Consider the following 26457-nt stretch of genomic DNA (forward strand, 5'->3'; position numbering starts at 1 on the left):
GTGTGGTGGTGCTGTGGAGATTGGTATGGTCTGTGGTGTGGTGGTGCTGTGGAGGTTGGTATGGTGTGGTGGTGCTGTGGAGGTTGGTATGGTCTGTGGTGTGGTGGAGGTTGGTTTTGTCTGTGGTGTGGTGGTGCTGTGGAGGTTGGTATTGTCTGTGGTGTGGTGGTGCTGTGGAGGTTGGTATGGTCTGTGGTGTGGTGGTGCTGTGGAGGTTGGTATTGTCTGTGGTGTGGTGGTGCTGTGGAGGTTGGTATTGTCTGTGGTGTGGTGGTGCTGTGGAGGTTGGTATTGTCTGTGGTGTGGTGGTGCTGTGAAGATTGGTATTGTCTGTGGTGTGGTGGTGCTGTGAAGATTGGTATGGTCTGTGGTGTGGTGGTGCTGTGAAGTTTGGTATTGTCTGTGGTGTGGTGGTGCTGTGCAGGTTGGTTTTGTCTGTGGTGTGGTGGAGGTTGGTTTTGTCTGTGGTGTGGTGGTGCTGTGGAGATTAGTATGGTGTGGTGGTGCTGTGGAGGTTGGTATGGTCTGTGGTGTGGTGGTGCTGTTGAGATTGGCATGGTCTGTGGTGTGGTGGTGCTGTGCAGGTTGGTTTTGTCTGTGGTGTGGTGGTGCTGTGGAGGTTGGTATTGTCTGTGGTGTGGTGGTGCTGTGCAGGTTGGTTTTGTCTGTGGTGTGGTGGTGCTGTGGAGGTTGGTTTTGTCTGTGGTGTGGTGGTGCTGTGGAGGTTGGTATGGTCTGTGGTGTGGAGGTTGGTATGGTCTGTGGTGTGGAGGTTGGTATGGTCTGTGGTGTGGAGGTTGGTATGGTCTGTGGTGTGGTGGTGCTGTGGAGGTTAGTATTGTCTGTGGTGTGGTGGTGCTGTGGAGGTTGGTATTGTCTGTGGTGTGGTGGTGCTGTGGAGGTTGGTATTGTCTGTGGTGTGGTGGTGCTGTGGAGGTTGATCTGTGGCGCTGCTTCTCTTCCCTCAGGAGTCGGAGCTGGCTGAGCTGAGAGAGACCATCGAGGCGCTGAAAGCCCAGAACACAGACGCCCAGACAGCCATCCAAGTGGCCCTCAACGGCCCCGACCACCTACACAAAGGTAGCACCGCCAGAGGAGAACCCTCCATATGCGCTTTAGTGTGGGCAAGAACCGCACCTCTTCCTCTTGATCGACCCACACATTTCAAACTCTGTCCCTCTTTACTCATGAGAGCAGCCATACACCACTCTATAATGTTCAGAGCAGACATACACCCCTCTATAATGTTCAGAGCAGACATACACCACTCTAGAATGTTCAGAGCAGACATACACCACTCTAGAATGTTCAGAGCAGCCATACACCACTCTAGAATGTTCAGAGCAGCCATACACCACTCTAGAATGTTCAGAGCAGCCATACACCACTCTAGAATGTTCAGAGCAGCCATGCACCCCTCTAGAATGTCCAGAGCAGCCATGCACCCCTCTAGAATGTTCAGAGCAGACATACACCCCTCTAGAATGTTCAGAGCAGCCATACACCACTCTAGAATGTTCAGAGCAGCCATACACCACTCTAGAATGTTCAGAGCAGCCATACACCACTCTAGAAAGTTCACCCTCTTTGAAAGTTGATCTCAAACACCTGGCGCTTGGGGGTTAGGCTGGGTAGGTACTAAAAAAGCGTGTTGTCTTGTGCTTCCAGACCTGCGGATTAGGCGGCAACACTCGTCGGAGAGCATGTCCAGCATCAACAGTGCAGCCAGTCACTCGTCCCTGGGCAGCGCCAAAGACCTAGAGGACAAGAAGAAGAAGAAGAAGAGCTGGGTAAGTCAGTGAGTGAAGAAACCCCACGGGAGAAGGAGAGGAGGAGGGTTTCTTGGCTCGTATAGACGTCTCCATGCAGTGCACTTCACTCTAACCTCTGAACCATCTAAACCATGCCAGGCTCACACTCCTTTCTACTGAGAAGTCATACATTGTCATAACTGTGACTTGTAATTCCACTCCCTTTTCTCACGCTCTCCCTAACCCTAACCCTCTGCCAGGGAAAAGAGAGAGGCAACAAGGTGAATATGAAACCCCCCATCCTCGCATGTCTATGACAGAGTGAATGACTTTGAGATAAAGAAGGGTAACACTTTTGTACGAGGATCACACAATGGGCACTCATTTCCTAAGTGTATAATTGTGTATATAAGTAGATAAATAGGACCTTTATTCTATAGTATCAGCCAGTCGTTAGTCCTTCATTCAGTGTTTCCAGTACTCATTCATGTGTAAAGAAGAAAACACTAAATAAAAGCCTAATAAAATCTGTTAATAATACCAAATAAAGGCTTAATTCACTATTTCAAATAGTGCCTAATGTGGTCCATATACCCGAAAGGGACAGATACTTATTTAAGAATGAATCAGTGCTGTCCCACTTTGTTGCCTGAAGTCCCCCAGTCAGTGTACCACTTGATTAAGCGTACAGTCCATCTCTCCTCGTAATATTACGCTTCTTTCCCCTCTCCTTCTGTGTGCAGTTACACTTCTGCCTCCCATGGAGAAAATATTACACACCCTATTTGAGAAACGCATTCATTCAAAATCCACGTTTTTGTAAATCCTCCCTCTACCCTGTGTTTTTCTGCCTGGAATACAGTTTCCTGCTGGTTAATGCGAGGACCCTCTCCTCTGAATAGTTCTTCATTACATTCAATAATTACTCATACATTCTTATAATAAGATTCAGTACAGAAGACAACCCCACTTGAGGAGTATACAATCTGACCTCCATACTATCTCTTCTGGGAAACAGACCATGATGAACGGCTAGATGTTCGTCAAGGAGTACGACCAGCATCTTTACAACTGCTCAATTCTCTTTCCCAATCCTTCCCAGACTCTGAGCCAGAGAAAAGCTCAACCCACGCTCATAAATAAAAATCTGCTTCTTATTTATGCAGCTATTCATATTAATTTGCATATAAAATCTGCCTCTGTGCCACTGTGGCCTGAAACACTGGAAGTGTGTGGCTCAGAGGTTAATGAAGTGCCTGTGATCTGGCTGAAGAGGGCATCACTAACAGCAGGGAGCGGGACATGGGCGCACACACACACACACACACACACATCAAGTGCAGTTTCCCCTCCCTGGATCCTTCTTCAACTTGTACAGGAAACAAAATGTCTCCTTCTGCCGGCTCCATTGTGGCTCCAGATGTTCTTTGACATGGGGGGGAAAGGCTCCAGTCGCACTGAAAATGATGTGATTGTGCTAGGACTCCTCCTCCAAACAAGGGAGAGATATGAGGCAGCTCAGCTCTGAGTGCCACAATGCAAATGCCTCAGACCTCAGGAACTAGTTGCCAGTTAAATGCAGTTTTAAAGTGGCATGGGAGGTCTTTTGGGGTATGACAGTTGAACAAAGCTCATTAGGTATTTATAAGCTATATTCTTCAAAAATCAATATATATATCATTCATTTGAAAGTAAAAAAATGGATGTACCAATCTCAGATTGCCCCATTAAAGATAATGGTGGCCCTAGCGGTAATACAGTAGTGATGATGTGTGGGTCAGTGGAGCGGCGTGTTCTTGTGGTAACAGTAGTGATTGTTCTATCCTCAGGTGGCTGATTCCATCCCAGCACAGGTTAGTTGTACTGAGGCGTCTACTGTCCGTATGCTGTGGTGACCTCCTCCTCTTCCTCCTCTCCTTTCCTCCTCAGTTCCTCAACGTTTTTCCCTTCTACAACTGTTTGGCATGGAAACAGCCCCCCTCTCCTCTTCCTCCATTTTGACTGCCTGTTTGTTTCTAGTTCCAGGACCTTAAAAAGTCTGGCTCCTCCCCTGCATTCCTCATTCCTCATCCATACAGTCTGGCTCCTCCCTGCATTCCTCATTCCTCCAGTCTGGCTCCTCCCCTGCATTCCTCATTCCTCCTCCATACAGTCTGGCTCCTCCCTGCATTCCTCATTCCTCCTCCATACAGTCTGGCTCCTCCCTGCATTCCTCATTCCTCCTCCATACAGTCGCCCTTGATTGGATCCCTCTCTTGCCCTTGGTTGAGTTGCCTTGCGTTCCCTCTCTCTGATGGTGACTGTTTCCTACGAACAGCACTGACCCGACAGGAAATGATCACCGTTCAGTTGGAGAGATGGGCGACGTTGACGTTTTGGTGTTTCTCTTGCAGCTGCGGAGCTCGTTCAAGCAGGCCTTCAGTAAGAAGAAGGGCAACAAGCCTCAGTCTCCCCACGACGACATCGAAGAGATGACGGACTCATCGCTGCCGTCCTCGCCCAAGCTACAGCATGCTAACAGACAGGACAGCTTCCCAACACTACTCTCCTCAGCCTCTACCACAGAGTGAGTATACTGTAATATACACACATGGCAGATAGCCTAGCGGTAAGAGCGTTGGGCCAGTAACCGAAAGTTCGCTAGTTCGAATCCGCGAGCCGACAAAGTGAAGAATCTGTCTATTGTCCCTTGTGCAAGGCACTTAACCCTAATTGCCCCAGGGTCACTGTTGATAATGGCTGACCCTGGATGTGACCCTACCCCCCGAGGATGTCTCAGGGGGAGTTGGGATATGCAAAAACACATTTCTCATTAACACATGTATGAATACACACTTGTACGTGTGAAACAGGACAAATATAATCACCCACCTCATTATTATTATTACACACAGGCTACATCCCAATCTACATACAACACATACTTCAGCGTCCATGTCTTGGCACAAATGTTGTTTTTCTTCTGACTTCACCCAGTCTTTTTTTTATGTCTCTTCTTGTTCACCTTGTTTCTCCATTTCATATGTCTATCTGTCCAGTAACAAGTGCGTTTGTGATAGCAAGCCCCTCCCCATTTGGATGTCAAAGAGAAGGCTAAACGGTCATGTGGTCTACAAGCACAGATCTCGGTAACAGGCAGTGTGTGGCTGGCACGCTGTTGGGGGTGTGAAGTGCTTTCATCATCTTAACTCAGCCTGCTTTTATCTTTGGGTGGCTCCCAAATTGCACGTTAGTCCCTATATTGTACACTCTAGGACCCATAGGGCTCTGGTCAAACGTAGTGCACTATGTAGGGAATAGGGTGCTCTTTGGGACGTAACCTTTCTCTCACAAAGGGCCCCAATCCGGCCACGACGCAAAAATATAATGCACCAGAATGTGAGCCGTGTACACAAATATTAAAATCACTTGTAGCAGTCATGGGAGATTATATTATATTTCCGTGCTTACTGATACTGCTGGTGAATTGGCCATGTACAGAAGGCTCCTCCATCTTGCTAATATCCTCGGCTGGCCATGCATTTGCCAGAAGCATGCTAGTTTCATTCACATCTGCTGTGTGTGGGCCAGCTGGCTAGTTGGTTTGCCCTCACTTCTTTGGAGGGTCCCTGACAGGCTTTCCTAGCCGCGGAGGGTGATGCTCATGGTGTGGGTTTTGAAGTCAACTTCCCCATTTCAGATCGTAAACTCAGCTGTGACCTGCAGAGTTTGATAGTAGTGAATGACTTACATGGTAGCAGTAGTAGCAACACTGGAACTGTAGACAGACACCATCTTTGTATTTGCTTGGCATGCCAGATGGACAGTTCCTATGATGGAGGATTCACTCATCCCCAATGCTCACCTGATCCCTGTGTGACCCCGTACCACCTATGTGTTTGTGTGTTTTCTAAGTATGTCTGCCATAACGGTTTCCTACTGACTCCAATGGATCCTCTTTGGTTTGACTGTTCAGCCGAGTTCTCTCCCTCGGGGGTTGAGGTTCCCTCGGTGGACGCTCCCCATGCCTGTACTGTACTGTATGTGTAACTATCCCTGTTTGTAGTATTTCTAGCCTGTATGTGTAACTATCCCTGTTTGTAGTATTTCTAGCCTGTATGTGTAGCTATCCCTGTTTGTAGTATTTCTAGCCTGTATGTGTAACTACTCCTGTTTGTAGTATTTCTAGCCCTGAATGTGTAACTACTCCTGTTTGTAGTATTTCTAGCCTGTATGTGTAACTACCCCTGTTTGTAGTATTTCTAGCCCTGTGACCCCTGTGTGACCCCTTTCAGGCTGTGTGAGTGCACGGAGGCGGAGGCGGAGATCATCCTGCAGCTGAAGAACGAGCTGAGGGAGAAGGAACTGAAGCTGACAGACATCCGCCTGGAGGCTCTTAGCTCGGCCCACCACCTGGACCAGATCCGAGAGGCCATGAACCGTATGCAGGTGAGGAACCAGGTAGCCTGCTAAACGAATGCACAACCCAAACCATGGGGGACCCACCAATGTGAATTAGCACTGATTTATATATCAAATCACTAATTGTACATATAGCCTTATATTGTTGTTTGTTTAACACTAATCCAGTCCATTTCTTATCTGTTGTTTTATCTGTATGTATATGGTTTATGCTTTAAAAAAAATCAAAAATAATGAGGAGACATTATTGGGTTGCACCCAGAGAGACCTGTTTCCCAGGGGCCAGTGGGCCGTGTGCAGTTGGGGAGCTAATGCAGTGTTTGGGGATTGTTCTGGCTCTTTGATGCCATGCCAGGAGTGACTGGGGTGGTCAGGGGGTTCAGGGGGAAGCCAACAAGCCGCGATGGCACCGTGGTCAACTTACAATATAACCACTCAGATCACTAATTAGGTTTATCTGTCAGTGGGGCTGGCCGTGCCATACACCCAATCACCTTTCTGGTAGAGCAATGACAATGCATCTCGTGACAAAGACCGGGAGGGAAAGTGGCTTGGCCGTTGATGCCACCTCCCACGACAAAATGGCAACAACTGGAGAAGTCAGCGCTCTCTCCTCAGATGTGTAGATAATCTACCCAGGCCTTTAATCTGGGATTTAGATTTGTGAAAAGCCCAGTACAAAGAGCTCTGTTGAGATTAAAGGGGCTCTCTCAGCTAACAATGACGCTAATACTGATCCACAATGATAACTATGGGCAGTCTGAATGCAAGGACATTTCCATATTCTTCTAATCGGCTTACCTCTCAGTAGAATGACTTTATTTTACATCTGGTTGGGCTCAGTTTCTGGATTGCTCTCTAAAAGCGTCCATTTCTGGTGACGTCATTGTCTCCCAACAGGTGGCATAGGCCTACATGATGAGTTATAACCATAGAAAGATGAATTACTAGACAGGACACTCAACACGGTTGCTGGTCCACCCATCACAGAACATTGACTTGAATGGGAATGTTCATTCTGGTAATTCTGTTTCTATGGTTTAGAAAAGCATCTGTCAGGAAACAACGACCGTGTCATTTAGAGTATCCTCCTGATGCTTATTCTCTGTCATTGGGCAGAATGAGATCGAGCTGCTGAAAGCGGAAAATGACCGGCTCAAGACTGGAGGCACCACGCCAGCCGCCACGCCAGCCAAGATGGGCCGGCCGCCCTCTGAGACCTCCAGCACATCCTCGTCCTCCTCGCGCCAATCTCTGGGCCTGTCCCTCAACAACCTCAATATCACAGACACCATCATGTCAGGTGAGCCACAGCTTTGAGCCTGTCTGTCAACAACCTCAACATCAACCTCAACATATGGTGACCCACCATAACCCTGAGACTCTACAACATGACAGACACTATCATGTCAGGTGATACACCACAGCCCCATGACTCTACAACATGACAGACACCATCATGTCAGGTGACTCACCACAGCCCCATGACTCTACATGACAGACACCATCATGTCAGGTGATCCACCACAGCCCCGTGACTCTACATGACAGACACCATCATGTCAGGTGATCCACCACAGCCCGTGACTCTACATGACAGACACTATCATGTCAGGTGATCCACCACAGCCCCATGACTCTACAACATGACAGACACCATCATGTCAGGTGATTCACCACACAGCTCTGTGACTCTACAACATGACAGACACCATCATGTCAGGTGATTCACCACAGCCCCATGACTCTACATGACAGACACCATCATGTCAGGTGATCCACCACAGCCCTGTGACTCTACATGACAGACACCATCATGTCAGGTGATTCACCACAGCCCCATGACTCTACATGACAGACACCATCATGTCAGGTGATTCACCACAGCCCCATGACTCTACATGACAGACACCATCATGTCAGGTGATCCACCACAGCCCTGTGACTCTACATGACAGACACCATCATGTCAGGTGATTCACCACAGCCCCATGACTCTACAACATGACAGACACCATCATGTCAGGTGATCCACCACAGCCCCGTGACTCTACAACTCAGTAGAACAGTTTACATTATATTCTCCTGGATGATGATTTAGTAGAACAGTTTACATTATATTCTCCTGGATGATGGTTTAGTAGAACAGTTTACATTATATTCTCCTGGATGATGATTTAGTAGAACAGTTTACATTATATTCTCCTGGATGATGATTTAGTAGAACAGTTTACATTATATTCTCCTGGATGATGATTTAGTAGAACAGTTTACATTATATTCTCCTGGATGATGGTTTAGTAGAACAGTTTACATTATATTCTCCTGGATGATGGTTTAGTAGAACAGTTTACATTATATTCTCCTGGATGATGATTTAGTAGAACAGTTTACATTGTCATTTGAGACCAGTCATTTAGGATAGGGAGTTGTTCTTAGGGAGTTGAGCTGGAGTGTGTCACACAGGGGATTGTTTGAGACTGCTTCTCTGTGGATGGGGGCTCCAATAGCTTTGATACACTCACTGTATTAAAGTCTTTACTGTTACCCAACACGCTGCGTTGATCTATCTTTACTGTTACCCAACACGCTGCGTTGTCCTATCTTTACTGTTACCCAACACTCTGCGTTGTCCTATCTTTACTGTTACCCAACACGCTGCGTTAATCGATCTTTACTGTTACCCAACACTCTGCGTTGTCCTATCTTTACTGTTACCCAACACGCTGCGTTGTCCTATCTTTACTGTTACCCAACACGCTGCGTTGATCGATATTTACTGTTACCCAACACGCTGCGTTAATCGATCTTTACTGTTACCCAACACGCTGAGTTGATCGATATTTACTGTTACCCAACACGCTGAGTTGTCCTATCTTTACTGTTACCCAACACGCTGCGTTAATCGATCTTTACTGTTACCCAACACGCTGAGTTGATCGATATTTACTGTTACCCAACACGCTGAGTTGTCCTATCTTTACTGTTACCCAACACGCTGCGTTAATCAATCTTTACTGTTACCCAACACGCTGAGTTGATCGATATTTACTGTTACCCAACACGCTGTTCAGCCAGTTTGAAGACAATGTGCTAATTGTTTTGGATGAAGGTGAGTCACCACAGCACGTTTGTCCAAGTAGTTCCTCAAGTGAAATATCATCTGCATCAATAAAGCAGACGTCAGAACAGAACTCCTCGAAGAGGTGTGTGTGTGTGTGTGTGTGTGTGTGTGTGAGTGGGTAAGAGACTAATTAAACCTTGTATGCTCCTCTTCTCCGAATCCGGCCTTGTCCTCGTCGATGAGTGGAGTGCTGTTCGGTCCTCCTTTGGTCTCCTCGTCTGTGCTGTAATTAAAATAGAACACTCTCAGGGGACTTTGGGGCTGTTTAATTGATAGGGGGGTGAGTTGGGAGCAGCAGCGCGTGGGAAGACGAGTGGCAGAGGGCCCTTATCACCCCTGCACAGAGCCTGCGTGCCAGCAAGCCAGCCGAATACAAAGTAGTTCCCCTTGCTCCCCAGTTCAATGTAAATAAAGCAGAGAGAGAGGAAAATAGAATGTTTATAGTTAATATCTGGAGCTCCTAGCAATGTAACTTTTTTAGCCTGACAACCGTGTCTTTCAAACAGGCAGAAGGACCGCTCTATATTAAATTTAGGCTCTTGTTTTTACTTCTCTATTTTTCAGACGCTTTCATTACAGAGATGTTTTTCCCCAAGATTGTTTCTTCCCTTGATAGATAGTTGTGTTTGTGCCCACAGATATTCTCCTGGACGATGGTTATGAGGGCAATCTACGCAAAGAGGGGCGCAGTGTCCGCATTGTGGTCACAATCAACAGTGGCTCCAATAAGACCAAGGTAGCTAATGAGATATGGTGCCTAGAATCAACAGTGGCTCCAATAAGACCAAGGTAGCTAATGAGATATGGTGCCTAGAATCAACAGTGGCTCCAATAAGACCAAGGAAGCTAATGAGATATGGTGCCTAGAATCAACAGTGGCTCCAATAAGACCAAGGAAGCTAATGAGATATGGTGCCTAGAATCAACAGTGGCTCCAATAAGACCAAGGAAGCTAATGAGATATGGTGCCTAGAATCAACAGTGGCTCCAATAAGACCAAGGAAGCTAATGAGATATGGTGCCTAGAATCAACAGTGGCTCCAATAAGACCAAGGAAGCTAATGAGATATGGTGCCTAGAATCAACAGTGGCTCCAATAAGACCAAGGAAGCTAATGAGATATGGTGCCTAGAATCAACAGTGGCTCCAATAAGACCAAGGAAGCTAATGAGATATGGTGCCTAGAATCAACAGTGGCTCCAATAAGACCAAGGAAGCTAATGAGATATGGTGCCTAGAATCAACAGTGGCTCCAATAAGACCAAGGAAGCTAATGAGATATGGTGCCTAGAATCAACAGTGGCTCCAATAAGACCAAGGAAGCTAATGAGATATGGTGCCTAGAATCAACAGTGGCTCCAATAAGACCAAGGAAGCTAATGAGATATGGTGCCTAGAATCAACAGTGGCTCCAATAAGACCAAGGAAGCTAATGAGATATGGTGCCTAGAATAACAATGTGAGAATCGTATGCTGTCGTATAATCAGATGCTTTGGTACCAGCGCTTGACTTGGGCAGGAGCTCACCGGAGCCGAGTACCAGTACCTTAGTTTTTCTGTTCCTCTTGTAAAATATTATATCAAAAGAATTTAGGAGCTCCTGCACCTGTACCGGCAACCAAAATAAACACTGGCACCTATTTCAGTCCAAGTCACTGTTCGATACAACAATTTTGTCACTTATTTTCATTCATGTCTGTGACATGCTACATTTTCTAATTCCCTATCTTACACTCAGGGTATGCAAAGCCAGGAGCACCTCATTGGTTCCATCGGCGTGAGCGGAAAGACCAAGTGGGATGTGCTAGATGGAGTAATCAGACGATTGTTCAAGGTAAAACCTCCTTCCCCCTGCTCACCACATGATCAGTCACTGACTGAACCCGACAGACCAAAAACCAAATATGAAGCACTACATTTTTTGTGTCAGAAAAAGCTCATGATATATGGTTCTTCATCTGTATGATTGACAGACTATTTCTTTGCTGTGAAAACGTATGGATATACACTGAGATATTAGATAGAATGTGTCTTTATCATAGAATTCAATTTGTCCATTTCCCCTCCAGGAGTACGTGTTCCGGGTGGACCCACTGACCAGTCTGGGTCTGAACTCAGACAGTATAGTCAGCTATAGGATGGGGGATGTGGTGCGGGCCCACGCCTCTGAACTGCCTGAAATGCTGCCCTGTGGCTACCTGGTGGGGGACAACAACGTCATCAGCGTCAACCTCAAAGGTACTAGGATGGCCCAGACTAACGGCATGATGCATTTCACTGTTTCTATTGTTGTGTGTTTTATGTATTACTGTACGTCCTACATCCTTTTAAGGACATGACCAAACACATTCCCCTCTGGTGGGATAATAAAGTTTATTAAATCAAAATAGCACAGATATAGAGGAAGGGCCTTGAGTCTTGACCATGAGGCCTGAGCAGGAACAACCCACCTATACCTATAGGATGGCACATTTCCAAACATGACAAAATGGAACCCCAGAAGGTTTAAATAGAATATCCAAAAGCTTCTTAATCCTGACATGACAATACTCTCATGCACTTTGAAAAGCACTTCGGACACTTCAGTCAATGTACTGCTCCTGAAGGGGCAAAGGAGGTGTTTTAATTAAATGGACTAACATCGGCTTCCATTTTTATTCACCAGAGCTAAAAAAAAAGTAGACAACACTTATTTTATTTCACTCGCATGCTGGCTGCTATGTGGTCGTAATGGCCGCTTCTCTCCCATAGTCAAAACAGTGGTCATCAGCAGGAAAATGTAGTGGGCCAGGCCTGAACTAGGTGCCATTGAATCCTGTGTCAGCACTCTGCATTACAGTTGTGTTTTCACTGTAGGAGTAGTGTCCAAGCTCCTATCAACAGTCAATTATAGTTACTCTGCAGTCATTAAAGCTGAATTATAGTTACTCTGCAGTCATTAAAGCTGAATTATAGTTACTCTGCAGTCATTAAAGCTGAATTATAGTTACTCTGCAGTCATTAAAGCTGAATTATAGTTACTCTGCAGTCATTAAAGCTGAATTATAGTTACTCTGCAGTCATTAAAGCTGAATTATAGTTACTCTACAGTCATTAAAGCTGAATTATAGTTACACTGCAGTCATTAAAGCTGAATTATAGTTACTCTGCAGTCATTAAAGCTGAATTATAGTTACTCTGCAGTCATTAAAGCTGAATTATAGTTACTCTGCAGTCATTAAAGCTGAATTATAGTTACTCTGCAGTCATTAAAGCTGAATTATAGTTACTCTGCAGTCATTGAAGCTGAATTATAGTTACTATGCAGTCATTGAAGCTGAAGTATAGTTACTCTGCAGTCATTAAAGCTGAAGTATAGTTACTCTGCAGTCATTGAATCTGAAGTATAGTTACTCTGCAGTCATTGAAGCTGAATTATAGTTACTCTGCAGTCATTAAAGCTGAATTATAGTTACTCTGCAGTCATTAAAGCTGAATTATAGTTACTCTGCAGTCATTAAAGCTGAATTATAGTTACTCTGCAGGCATTAAAGCTGAATTATAGTTACTCTGCAGTCATTAAAGCTGAATTATAGTTACTCTGCAGTCATTGAAGCTGAATTATAGTTACTCTGCAGTCATTGAAGCTGAATTATAGTTACACTGCAGTCATTAAAGCTGAATTATAGTTACTCTGCAGTCATTAAAGCTGAATTATAGTTACTCTGCAGTCATTGAAGCTGAATTATAGTTACTCTGCAGTTTCATTTATTTCACTCGCATCCTGGCTGCTATGTGGTCGTAATGGCCGCTTCTCTCCCATAGTCAAAACAGTGGCCATCAGCAGGAAAATGTAGTGGGCCAGGCCTGAACTAGGTGCCATTGAATCCTGTGTCAGCACTCTGCATTACAGTTACTCTGCAGTCATTAAAGCTGAATTATAGTTACTCTGCAGTCATTAAAGTGAATTATAGTCCAAGCTCCTATCAACAGTCAATTGAATAGTTACTCTGCAGTCATTGAAGCTGAATTATAGTTACTCTGCAGTCATTAAAGCTGAATTATAGTTACTCTGCAGTCATTAAAGCTGAATTATAGTTACTCTGCAGTCATTAAAGCTGAATTATAGTTACTCTGCAGTCAATTAAGTTACTCTGCAGTCATTAAAGAATTATAGTTACTCTGCAGTCATTGAAGCTGAATTATAGTTACTCTGCAGTCATTAAAGCTGAATTATAGTTACTCTGCAGTCATTATGAATTATAGTTACTCTGCAGTCATTAAAGCTGAATTATAGTTACTCTGCAGTCATTAAAGCTGAATTATAGTTACTCTGCAGTCATTAAAGCTGAATTATAGTTACTCTGCAGTCATTAAAGCTGAAGTATATAGTTACTCTGCAGTCATTAAAGCTGAATTATAGTTACTCTGCAGTCATTAAAGCTGAATTATAGTTACTCTGCAGTCATTGAAGCTGAATTATAGTTACTCTGCAGTCATTAAAGCTGAAGCTGAATTATAGTTACTCTGCTGATCCTAAATCGACTCTGAGACGCAGTGACACATACGCCACCTGACGTCCCTCTGCAGTCAAGAGTTGCACCATAAACAATAATCAACTCCTCCCATTTCTCATGATTTATTTTATGTTACCATCATTTATTAGCCATCGCACTGCATTTAATTATGATATTTTATGGGCTATTACCTGAGTGAATGAACCTCAATTCATTCGTTTTAGAATGGCATGAATTGTATTCAGTCTAACACAGGTTGTGAGGTACTGTTATATACCGTTAACATGATAATATCCTGTATGATTAGCACCTAGTATCATCAGACAATCACATCTCTACTCCTGCAGGTGTGAAGGAGAACAGCATAGACAGCCTGGTATTTGACACCCTCATCCCCAAGCCCATCGTCCAGAGATACCTCAACCTGCTCATGGAGCATCGCCGCATCATCCTCTCTGGCCCCAGCGGCACCGGGAAGTCCTTCCTGGCCAGCAAGCTGGCAGAGTTCATTGTCACCAAGTCTGGTCGAAAGGTCACGGAGAGCAACTTGGCTAGCTTCAACGTGGACCAGAAATCCAGCAAGGTAAGAAAACGCTCAGCCAATAGTATTAAGGAACTAGTCGCTAAGGAGTCGGCATATTTGTCTATAAATCGCCTCGTTTGGCACTGTACTGTATCAAGGACAGTGGTCCTATTTCAAAGACAAAGTTACACTCACTTTCTGAATAATGGCCACATCTTTAAGCTCACTGTGTGTTGTTTCTGTGCAGGACCTGCGTCAGTACCTATCCAGCCTGGCAGAGCAGTGCAACACTGAGGAGAGTGAGACGGAGCTGCCCACCGTGGTCATACTGGACAACCTCCACCACATCGGCTCACTCAGCGACATCTTCAACGGATTCCTCAACTACAAGTACCACAAATGGTGAGTATAGCTCCACCGGCACAGGAAGGAAGTCTAGCCGCTATAGGATGGTGGTGGTGATGATGATGGGGGTGGTGGTGGTGATGATGATGATGGGGGTGGGGATGATGATGGTGATGAGGATTGTGTTTAACTCAAATGCAACAGTTAGAGTTAATGTGAACACTGGGATTCTATACCAACAACCATTTCTAACTTTACTCATTACAAGATGGTCATGGTGGTGATGATGATGATGGGGTGGTGGTGATGATGGTGGTGGTGGGGGTGATGATGATTATTGTGTTTAACTCAAATGCAACAGTTAGAGTTAATGTGAACACTGGGAGGATTCTATACCAACAACCATTTCTAGCTTTACTCATTACAAGATGGTCGTGGTGGTGGTGATGATGATGATGATGATGATGATGATGATGGGGTGGTGATGATGATGGTGGTGGTAGGGATGATGATGGTGATGATGATGATGATGATTATTGTGTTTAACTCAAATGCAACAGTTAGAGTTAATGTGAACACTGGGAGGATTCTATACCAACAACAATTTCTAGCTTTACTCATTACAAGGTAATGCAATTCGTATTCTATTCAAGATAGTTTACCTACTGTTCCCTGATGAGCACAATCACTGTTGTGAAAGGAAAGGTAAATATCCTTATTGCCTGGCCCTGGTACGTAACTGCACTGTCCTCAGTATGATAGTTCTGTCTTGTCTGCAGCCCTTATGTGATTGGAACCATGAACCAGGGAGTGTCTTCCTCTCCCAACCTTGAGCTTCACCACAATTTCAGGTATGTGTACCTTCACCAACACTCAAACCAGGATTCAAAAGCTTCATTTGCTCTTTGCTTTGAACATATTGTTTTTCCTGTACAGACAACATGTTCAAGCAGATTCGCTAACTAACATGATTTTGGGTCATTTTTCTTCTTTTTTTTAACTCTGTTTATTCAATTTTACACACAAGACAACACAAAACAATATAAATAATATACTCAACTAGAAAAAATTGAAAAAAAAGAATATCTTTAAAGATACCCGTACTTTGGACAAGTTAAACACACCAGGCTACCAAGGTTAAAGGGCCATCTGTAGTACAGGGACAGAGCACACACCTCACCATTGTTCCTGTAAACAGACAAGGGATAGGGGGGGAGAAATCACCCAACCATCCACTGGACCAAAAATAAAGTTTACAATGCTTTAAAAATATCTAATAATTTTATGTAAGAGTGAACAAAATAAAACATTTAAAAAACAGGGCAAAACAAACTCACATTTTAGTCTCTGACAGGGCAAGATGAACAAGGCAGGTCACATTCAATAAGAATCAATAGGCACATCAACCATCAACCCAGAGGGGGGTGAAATACAGACTTATTTTTGTGTTAATATGAATGCCATCAGAGGATGGACTGTTTAAAGACCGGAATGGAGCCCAAGTCTCATAAAACAGTTTGGGGTTCCCACGCGTATTGTATTTAATGTTTTCTAGTTTCAGAGAGCACAACACATCTCCCACCCAATATTTATAAGATGGGGGAGCTGCCATCTTCCAGTTATGTAGTATTAGCCGTCTAGCTAAAAGAGTTGTATAAGCAACAGTGTCCGACTGGATTCTTGACAGGGGGACACCTATGGGCCGTACTCCAAAAGGGGCTATAAGGGGAGACATGTCATATATAGTGTCAGTGTCATATATATCAGAGAAACATTTAAATATGAATTCCCAGAAACCTGACAGTTTGTGACAGCCCCAAAACATATGATACAGTGTGGCTGGTTCTGTTTTACATCGGACACAGGTAGGATCAGAATCTGAGAATATTCGTCCCAGTTTGGCTTGGAGCCTTTTTCAACAATAAGATGTGCTGTATTCTTTTTAAAAGGGTGACTATAAAAAATATAAATGTAACTCAATTAAAAATGAATCAATAGTCAATAGTAAAACTACCAATAAGAACATTATGATTATGTACAGTATTTAATCAACATTTCATTCCTGCTTCCACTAGTAGAAACAATAATACCACCACCAGGCCTACTGCCACAAAATAGTTGTGTGGGTGTCTTTCAAACCATGAAGTCAGTCGACTTGGGCGACCTGACAAAATTCACATAATAAATATTTCTATAGATCTGTCATTCTAATTGAAAGTAAGTTCTATATGAGCCATTTCTATGCTTCCCGTTAAGTTTAGTTTTTGCGTCTTTAAATGGTTTTGTACACCAGCTTCAAACAGCTGACAATACAATATTTTTGGTTATGGAAAATATTTCACAGCGGTTTAGATGATACAATGATTCTCTACACTATACTTGCTGGTTTTGTTACGTAAACTGGAATTAGGTTAACTATTAGAATTTTTCTAAACAGGCAATGGCGGAGTGATTTATGCATAGTGCATCTTAAACTTGGCTAATTAGCTTTGCTATTTTGACCTGATATCATTTTAGGCCTTACACACGTGGTCATTTTTTACGTGACATATTTGAGAAGATGACTAATGTGGCGACAGATATATTTGTCATTGGGTGCATGCAAAATCACACTGACATTCATTGATTAACATTTTCATCACACTGTCACCATGGAAGGTACAGGAAACAGCCCAGCATTTCATAAAATGCCATGAGGCCAAATGTGGCTCAACCTCCACGCTGATACTGGCCTTCCTGACTATGAGTCGGAATTACAATATGGAATGATCAAACCAGAGTGCAAGCCTCAGAACAAGCAGTCATCTTTATTATGACGACTGACAACAGAGCAGTCATCTTTATTATGACGACTGACAACAGAGCAGTCATCTTTATTATGACGACTGACAACAGAGCAGTCATCTTTATTATGACAACTGACAACAGAGCAGTCATCTTTATTATGACGACTGACAACAGAGCAGTCATCTTTATTATGACGACTGACAACAGAGCAGTCATCTTTATTATGACAACTGACAACAGAGCAGTCATCTTTATTATGACGACTGACAACAGAGCAGTCATCTTTATTATGACAACTGACAACAGAGCAGTCATCTTTATTATGACGACTGACAACAGAGCAGTCATCTTTATTATGACGACTGACAACAGAGCAGTCATCTTTATTATGACAACTGACAACAGAGCAGTCATCTTTATTATGACGACTGACAACAGAGCAGTCATCTTTATTATGACAACTGACAACAGAGCAGTCATCTTTATTATGACAACTGACAACAGAGCAGTCATCTTTATTATGACAACTGACAACAGAGCAGTCATCTTTATTATGACAACTGACAACAGAGCAGTCATCTTTATTATGACAACTGACAACAGAGCAGTCATCTTTATTATGACAACTGACAACAGAGCAGTCATCTTTATTATGACAACTGACAACAGAGCAGTCATCTTTATTATGACAACTGACAACAGAGCAGTCATCTTTATTATGACGACTGACAACAGAGCAGTCATCTTTATTATGACAACTGACAACAGAGCAGTCATCTTTATTATGACGACTGACAACAGAGCAGTCATCTTTATTATGACAACTGACAACAGAGCAGTCATCTTTATTATGACGACTGACAACAGAGCAGTCATCTTTATTATGACGACTGACAACAGAGCAGTCATCTTTATTATGACGACTGACAACAGAGCAGTCATCTTTATTATGACGACTGACAACAGAGCAGTCATCTTTATTATGACGACTGACAACAGAGCAGTCATCTTTATTATGACGACTGACAACAGAGCAGTCATCTTTATTATGACGACTGACAACAGAGCAGTCATCTTTATTATGACGACTGACAACAGAGCAGTCATCTTTATTATGACGACTGACAACAGAGCAGTCATCTTTATTATGACGACTGACAACAGAGCAGTCATCTTTATTATGACAACTGACAACAGAGCAGTCATCTTTATTATGACAACTGACAACAGAGCAGTCATCTTTATTATGACGACTGACAACAGAGCAGTCATCTTTATTATGACAACTGACAACAGAGCAGTCATCTTTATTATGACAACTGACAACAGAGCAGTCATCTTTATTATGACAACTGACAACAGAGCAGTCATCTTTATTATGACGACTGACAACAGAGCAGTCATCTTTATTACGACAACTGACAACAGAGCAGTCATCTTTATTACGACAACTGACAACAGAGCAGTCATCTTTATTACGACGACTGACAACAGAGCAGTCATCTTTATTACGACAACTGACAACAGAGCAGTCATCTTTATTACGACGACTGACAACAGAGCAGTCATCTTTATTATGACAACTGACAACAGAGCAGTCATCTTTATTATGACAACTGACAACAGAGCAGTCATCTTTATTATGACAACTGACAACAGAGCAGTCATCTTTATTATGACAACTGACAACAGAGCAGTCATCTTTATTATGACAACTGACAACAGAGCAGTCATCTTTATTATGACAACTGACAACAGAGCAGTCATCTTTATTATGACAACTGACAACAGAGCAGTCATCTTTATTATGACAACTGACAACAGAGCAGTCATCTTTATTATGACGACTGACAACAGACCAGTCATCACCAATGGGGATTTATTTGGGATACAGATTTCAAATATATGCCAAACATCCATCCCCCAAACGGCCCTTATCTTTCGGCCAAACTTGCATGGAATTTCTCTAATGCTGAATTCCAAATCGACCTCTAGTGCCATTCTCTAGTCACTGATCTGAAAGAATTGGATCTAGGTATAAGAAACTTGATGCTTTATCTTTTCTTTCCATAGGCTGATTGGAATAACCACCACATCCAATCATTTCAGGTCTACCGGAATCATGTAGCCTCCAATTCCATCACAGATGCTCCATAGAGTGTGATGCCATACATGTTGTCTCATCATCCTCTTCCCCTGTCTCCAGGTGGGTGCTGTGTGCCAACCACACAGAGCCGGTCAAGGGTTTCCTGGGCCGGTTTCTGCGCAGGAAGCTGATCGAGACGGAGATCAACAGGAACATGCGCAGCAATGACCTCATCAAGGTCATCGACTGGATTCCCAAGACGTGGCAGCACCTCAACGGCTTCCTGGAGGCCCACAGCTCCTCAGACGTCACCATCGGTTAGACAATGCCCCACACACACACACACACACACACACACACACACACACACTTTGAGTTCACATATTTCTAATGATATTTTGAACATTGCACACATGACACCTAATAAGTGTATTTTGGTGCTGTGACTTTGGCTATGTGAGGTAATGCCTTGGCTATGTGAGGTAATGCCTTGGCTATGTGAGGTAATGCCTTGCTCAAACTGAAAGCTGCTACATGGTCAATCAGACGTCTGCATTGGCCGAGCAGCATTTACAGCATTTACGTGCTTCTACACCTGCATTGCTTGCTGTTTGGGGTTTTAGGCTGGGTTTCTGTACAGCACTTTGAGATATCAGCTGATGTACGAAGGGCTATATAAATACATTTGATTTGATATGGCCTCTGCAGAAGTCAGGGCATTCATACTTCTTGCTCTTCGCTGAGCAGCACAGAGCTGTTGTCTAGGAAGTGAGTTTGTGTTTATGCAGGACCTGCCGTCCCCATGTACCGTCAACCAATCATGTCAATGCGGAGCTATACAGAGCCCTCCGGATTATTACAACATTTGAGAGGCGCACGGTGATGCGGTACAGAGCTCAATTTAGCCTCTGCGTCACACCATCCGTACTGCGCCTCCGACCACATTTTCCAATCAAGCATGAATTGTCTCTGATCCCACAAAACACACGGAATGTGTTGTGTTCTGCCTTCAGGTCCCAGGCTCTTCCTGTCCTGCCCCATGGATGCAGATGGCTCGCGGGTGTGGTTCACTGACCTATGGAACTACTCCCTGGTGCCTTACCTGCTGGAAGCCGTCAGAGAAGGGCTCCAGGTGGGTACAGACGGAGGTCAAAGGACACAAAGTAGAGGGGTACCGGTGTAGGGTGAAGTTACCCCTGTCATCAGCATCTAGGATTTCTCCTTTCGCTTAACTCATTTCTCGTTTTGTGGCCACCATTACAGCTGTACGGCAAGAGGGCGGCGTGGGAGGACCCGTCCAAGTGGGTGAAGGACACCTACCCCTGGAGATCTGCCTCCTTGCAGCATGACAGCCAGGCCCTGCTCCAGTTACGGCCAGAGGACGTGGGCTATGACGGCTACAGCTCCTCCAAAGAGGGCGCCTCCTCCAAACAAGTGTCACAGAGTGACACGGAAGGAGACCCACTGGTAAGGACAAATTAAAACAAAGCCCTGAAATGCTGAAAGAAGGTCCAGTACGGGGATTTCTCATTTCTGAAGAAGACCATTGACTGTCGAAACGTCAGTCTTTTAAGCTTGTCTAATAAAACTATGTGTCTTTAATGGTGAGCGAGTGTTGCAACTTTTCCTGTCCCATTCTTTAATTTCCTTCAAATATGTTTCGGAGCATCGTTAAACATTATTGAATTAAGTTTCCACCCTGAACCCTTCTTCCAGCACTTCAGTTTTACTTCAGTTTTAGAGTCCTAGGACTGAGCACCACTTCAGTGGTCCAGAAAATATAGACATATTGGTTAGAGAGCCAGCACAACACAATGATTCAGGGCGGCAGGTAGCCTAGTGGTTAGAGAGCCAGCACAACACAATGATTCAGGGAGGCAGGTAGCCAAGTGGTTAGAGAGCCAGCACAACACAATGATTCAGGGAGGCAGGTAGCCTAGTGGTTAGAGAGCCAGCACAACACAATGATTCAGGGAGGCAGGTAGCCTAGTGGTTAGAGAGCCAGCACAACACAATGATTCAGGGAGGCAGGTAGCCTAGTGGTTAGAGAGCCAGCACAACACAATGATTCAGGGAGGCAGGTAGCCTAGTGGTTAGAGAGCCAGCACAACACAATGATTCAGGGCGGCAGGTAGCCTAGTGGTTAGAGAGCCAGCACAACACAATGATTCAGGGAGGCAGGTAGCCTAGTGGTTAGAGAGCCAGCACCACACAATAATTCAGGGCGGCAGGTAGCCTAGTGGTTAGAGAGCCAGCACAACACAATGATTCAGGGAGGCAGGTAGCCAAGTGGTTAGAGAGCCAGCACAACACAATGATTCAGGGAGGCAGGTAGCCTAGTGGTTAGAGAGCCAGCACAACACAATGATTCAGGGAGGCAGGTAGCCTAGTGGTTAGAGAGCCAGCACAACACAATGATTCAGGGAGGCAGGTAGCCTAGTGGTTAGAGAGCCAGCACAACACAATGATTCAGGGAGGCAGGTAGCCTAGTGGTTAGAGAGCCAGCACAACACAATGATTCAGGGAGGCAGGTAGCCTAGTGGTTAGAGAGCCAGCACAACACAATGATTCAGGGAGGCAGGTAGCCTAGTGGTTAGAGAGCCAGCACAACACAATGATTCAGGGAGGCAGGTAGCCTAGTGGTTAGAGAGTTGGGCCAATAACCAAAAGGTTGCTAGAACGAATCCCAGAGCTGATAAGGTGAAAATCTGTCGTTCTGCCCCTGAACATGTCAGTTAACCCACTGTTCCTGGGCCGTCATTGTTCTCAACCGACTTGCCTTGTTAAATAAAGGTCAAATATTTTTTTTTTAAACATGATGAAGACTGAAATCACAGGCATGTTCTAACTCTGATAGCCGATTCTAATGCTGATATGAATGACTGTTTTATTTGCACAGTGATATGTAAAATAGAGTCATATGAAAAGAGTTTGCTAAGAGAGTTTTACGTTTACTGAAGCTAAGGGAAGTAACATGAAGGAGACCATGTTGGTGGACATAATAATAATAATAATAAACAATAAAAAAAGACATCAGTGAGTAAAGCTGGTTTCCAAGGATACCAATAACAACGTGACAGCAGATGACCTTGTCTTTTGAAAGAAGAAAAGACAAAGGGGGATTTAAACACACAACCACCCCCCTATACACACACACACACACACACACACACACACACACACACACAACCCATTAAGCTCTGAAATGTCAGCAGCTCGTTATTCGGATGACTACACTTTAATTCCACTTTGTGCGTGATAAACCGTGTGGCAGGCGATTCCTGGGGAGTTGAATACGAATGGGCTTTCTCTGTTGGCCACTTAATCCTCAACACATTACTGTGTAATCATCAGAGGAGGCCTGCACAGAGCTTTCCAGCCCTGGCCGCTCGCCTCCCTATAGGCCCACCAGGACCATTACAGGGAAAATGAAGACCGCTGTGCCAGGTGCTTTCCATATATGGTAGGAATGGGCCACTGCGTTCCTCAGGGCCTTGAGGATCGGCTGGTTTTTCATCTTTCTTTTAAAACCACGTCTGATGTAGACCTGAGGAACCAGGTGTGTGTGCACTTGTGTGCAATTAAGCACGATGCAAGTGGAAAAAGCAGCTGACACTCCCTGGTGTCTATCTCTGATAAAGGACCACTGCAATGTCACCTTAATGATAATTTCCAGTCTAAGACCTTGTAGTTGTGATAGTGGACTCTGAATAGCAATGTGGTGTTGGCTCTCTTTTTGTTCACCAGTCTTTTTATTGGTTGTTTGTTTTCTGTGTTTTCCAGATGAACATGCTAATGAGGCTGCAGGAGGCGGCCAACTACTCCAGCGCGCAGAGCTGCGACAGCGACAGCGCCAGTCACCATGACGACCAGCTGGACTCGTCGCTGGAGTCGGCGCTCTAGACGAGAGCTCGGAGAGGAGACCTCAGATGGAGTGACGGAGCGGAGCGCTTTTCAGCGTGGCGTCAGCGAGGCGTGGCGGCTCGAACACTTCCAGGCACCCCACACATAACACAGAGAGATGTGTGTAGTCAGGAGATGTCTGTTAGCGGGGTCGGGGGGAGTAAGCCCTCTGACAAAATGGAGTAGATTTTTGTGTATGGTGGTTGAGACACAGTCCTCCATTTCTCCACTGGATGTGGCATCCCAAAATGCAGGCTGCACGTACACAGTGAGAGACAATTATGTCTGTGGTTCTACACCATACAACTGGAATTGACATTATAGTTTGAATTATGTTGATTCACAGTTGTTGTATTAACTACGGATGTTTACAAGGGCCAAATTCTGGTTTCGTTTACTAAGGTGCTGAACAAAAAAAGGCACGTATCCCTCCCGTCAAACCCTGACCTCAGACGAGCCACATGGTGCTGGTCCCGTGCTTAAACCTGTCCCTAGTTTACAGGCAACGCCAAGACCCTCCGTACACCCCTCGCCAACAAGCACAAAAAGAGCACTGTGTGTCGTCCAACCTACTGCTACTGTGAAACAATGGACAAGTGCCCGTGTTACCGTTTGATATACTGCCAAGGGCACTGTGACGTGTTCGTCCACATCCACAGAGTCCTTTTAGGCTTTTCACACTAGCAGACCTGTTGTTCACCCTTTCCTTAAAGGATGGACAGCACTATGCCAACAGATGGGTGCTGAAGGGAGGGGTGGCTCCTTCAATCCAAGGGCCAGGTCAAGAACAGTACAAGCCTGATATTGGTGCTTTCTCAATGCAAAGCTCTGAGACAGGGGTGTATTACTTCAGCCTTTGGCTCCCTGCTGACCATCCTGAGTGGATAGGAGATTGACAGGAACACACTTCCTGACACACAACCATTCAAATGAAGTGGTCCCGTATCGTCTCAGTGGGTGCTTTAATTTCAGTACAGTGAAGGAGAGTTTTATAACTACTTTTAGGCCAAAATATCTCACAGATCCTGTCAAAGTATGTTGCCCAAAACCATCCACTTTTGTTTCTGACAGTAATATTGTACAAGCAAAATGGCTGTTATACTGTATTTGCAAGTGGAACTGACCAATTGTATAAAAGTTCAAAGGGGTGGGCATTTTTTTAGTTGTTGCTTTTACCCAGTTGAGCTGGGTTCACTTGAACTGTCATGAGCACAACCCGACCCTTTTGATTTTCTAGCCTAAGGAGCATGTTTTAAGCTTTCTAAGGGGGAACATTTTGAAGGAGACTTTTACTTTTACATAACAGCGTGTGGTAGGGACAGAAGCCATTTTGGATTTTGATTGTCCTTCCTCCATTAATGAGTGGGTTGGTTTTGCACAGTTAAAGTGGGGGTGTAAATAATAAAGTATTGCACAGTGAATCAGAGATGCATTCTTCCCTGTTGATGTTATATTACGCTTTAACTCGCTGAGAATTATTGTACGTTGCAACAAAAATACAAAATAGAAATGCAAAAAACCAACAAGCTGTCAGAAACAGGTGTATGTCTTGTGGTGATTGGCTGTCTTGCCTATGCAGGAGGCATACGATGTACAGTATGATATTATTATTTTAAAACGCTGTATATTAATGTTCACTAAATCACTGATTTGAGGAGCAAACCATTCAATTTATTAAGAAAAGCAAATCTGGTCATTGTCACAGATTTCCCTTTTGTGTATTCTCTGGAACTAGCATTTGGTGACTCGTCCCCCTATTCAACAGGCGAAAATTCACTTCACAAAGCATTACACTGTAACATTTCTGAATATACTTTCAGTCAGTCTTGTATTCGGTTTTAGTAGAATCTTTTTTTTTTTGTCATCCCATTCTGGAGGTACTATTTTCCTGCTGTTGTGCTATTTACAATTCCAAATAACAGGTGCTACTGGTCAACTAAATCTATCAGATTCCATTTTCTGCAGAAAATGTTGTCACGACCTCAGGACAAGCTCTTGTTGTCATCACTTGGCTGTGACAAACGTATGTTTTATTTTGTTTTTCCACACATCATCGTTGGTCTACCCCATCAGCCTGCATCTAAACTTACAGCCTGACACACACAGTCGTTGTTGGTCTACCCCATCAGCCTGCATCTAAACTTAGAGCCTGACACACACAGTCGTTGTTGGTCTACCCCATCAGCCTGCATCTAAACTTACAGCCTGACACACACAGTCGGTAAGACATAGCTCCCCTCCAACACAGCAGACATCTAGTCACTCCTCCCTGCTCCCCTAGGACACAATCAGTTGCCTAGTTAACCAGATGTTTTCACAACACAAACAGTGTACCATTATGTCATGGTGACACCATACAATCTCAATGACATCTTAGTTGAAAACATTTACTGCTTTGAGAGAAGAGTTTCTTTTTTGGTTGAAACATTTGTCCTTAAATGTTTTATATTTTGTACATTTGTATGTAACATATCGTGTAAATAGACAGAGACAGCGATTTAAATCATCTGGAGGGATTTTGTAGTCTTTGTAAAGCCCTAATAAATGGTATTTGGTGTCACATGAGCAAACAATGCGTCCTGTTCTATCTCATGTCTCTGATCATTTGTTCTCCTCCATATATTTCCTCTGGTACAGACTTGGAGATATCCCAAACAAATGTTAACACACACAACTGCTCTTACCTTTATTTACGGTCGCTCTTTGCTAGTGTGCAGTTTTATTTAAACATACATTTGTTTGGGATTGAACTTTGTTCCTGCCAGAACCAGCACCTGTATCTGGACATACAGTACAGCTGGGGACAGGGTTTCCACTTGGTTCTACCACTATGTCTAAACTTAACATGAACCTTTCCCTCATAGAGAATCATGTTGGGGATGGAAGGTGCTGGCTGGGTAACATTATTGTGCCCAATAGATTATGCCACTATAACCGATTACTGTGCCACTGTAACGGATGTGAAACGGCTAGCTTAGTTAGCAGTGTGCGCTAAATAGCGTTTCAATCGGTGACGTTGCTCTGAGACCTTGAAGTAGTGG

The 26457-nt window shown here is 44.2% G+C and overlaps 1 protein-coding gene across 6 annotated transcripts in view; it reads left to right on the forward strand.

Annotated features, from left to right (window-relative positions):
• LOC139393207 (neuron navigator 3) overlaps positions 1–24840 on the forward strand; it is a 233241-nt gene extending 208401 nt beyond the window's left edge. For 2 of the 6 annotated variants that reach the window (XM_071141644.1, XM_071141646.1), the window contains 16 exons: positions 969–1080; positions 1669–1790; positions 3581–3604; positions 4145–4317; positions 6026–6191; positions 7272–7455; positions 9915–10012; positions 11015–11110; positions 11346–11514; positions 14120–14355; positions 14543–14697; positions 15420–15491; positions 19634–19830; positions 20527–20645; positions 20777–20980; positions 23297–24840. In XM_071141644.1, coding sequence (XP_070997745.1) covers positions 969–1080; positions 1669–1790; positions 3581–3604; positions 4145–4317; positions 6026–6191; positions 7272–7455; positions 9915–10012; positions 11015–11110; positions 11346–11514; positions 14120–14355; positions 14543–14697; positions 15420–15491; positions 19634–19830; positions 20527–20645; positions 20777–20980; positions 23297–23416 — 2247 coding nt within the window. In that variant the 3' untranslated portion in view covers positions 23417–24840. The remainder of the gene's footprint in view (positions 1–968; positions 1081–1668; positions 1791–3580; positions 3605–4144; positions 4318–6025; positions 6192–7271; positions 7456–9914; positions 10013–11014; positions 11111–11345; positions 11515–14119; positions 14356–14542; positions 14698–15419; positions 15492–19633; positions 19831–20526; positions 20646–20776; positions 20981–23296) is intronic. The other 4 variants (XM_071141645.1, XM_071141648.1, XM_071141647.1 and 1 more) reach the window with 3 other exon arrangements.
• The last annotated feature ends 1617 nt before the right edge of the window (positions 24841–26457 follow it).

Source organism: Oncorhynchus clarkii, chromosome 33 (assembly GCF_045791955.1).
Source record: "Oncorhynchus clarkii lewisi isolate Uvic-CL-2024 chromosome 33, UVic_Ocla_1.0, whole genome shotgun sequence".
NCBI classification, from domain to species: Eukaryota; Metazoa; Chordata; class Actinopteri; order Salmoniformes; family Salmonidae; genus Oncorhynchus; species Oncorhynchus clarkii.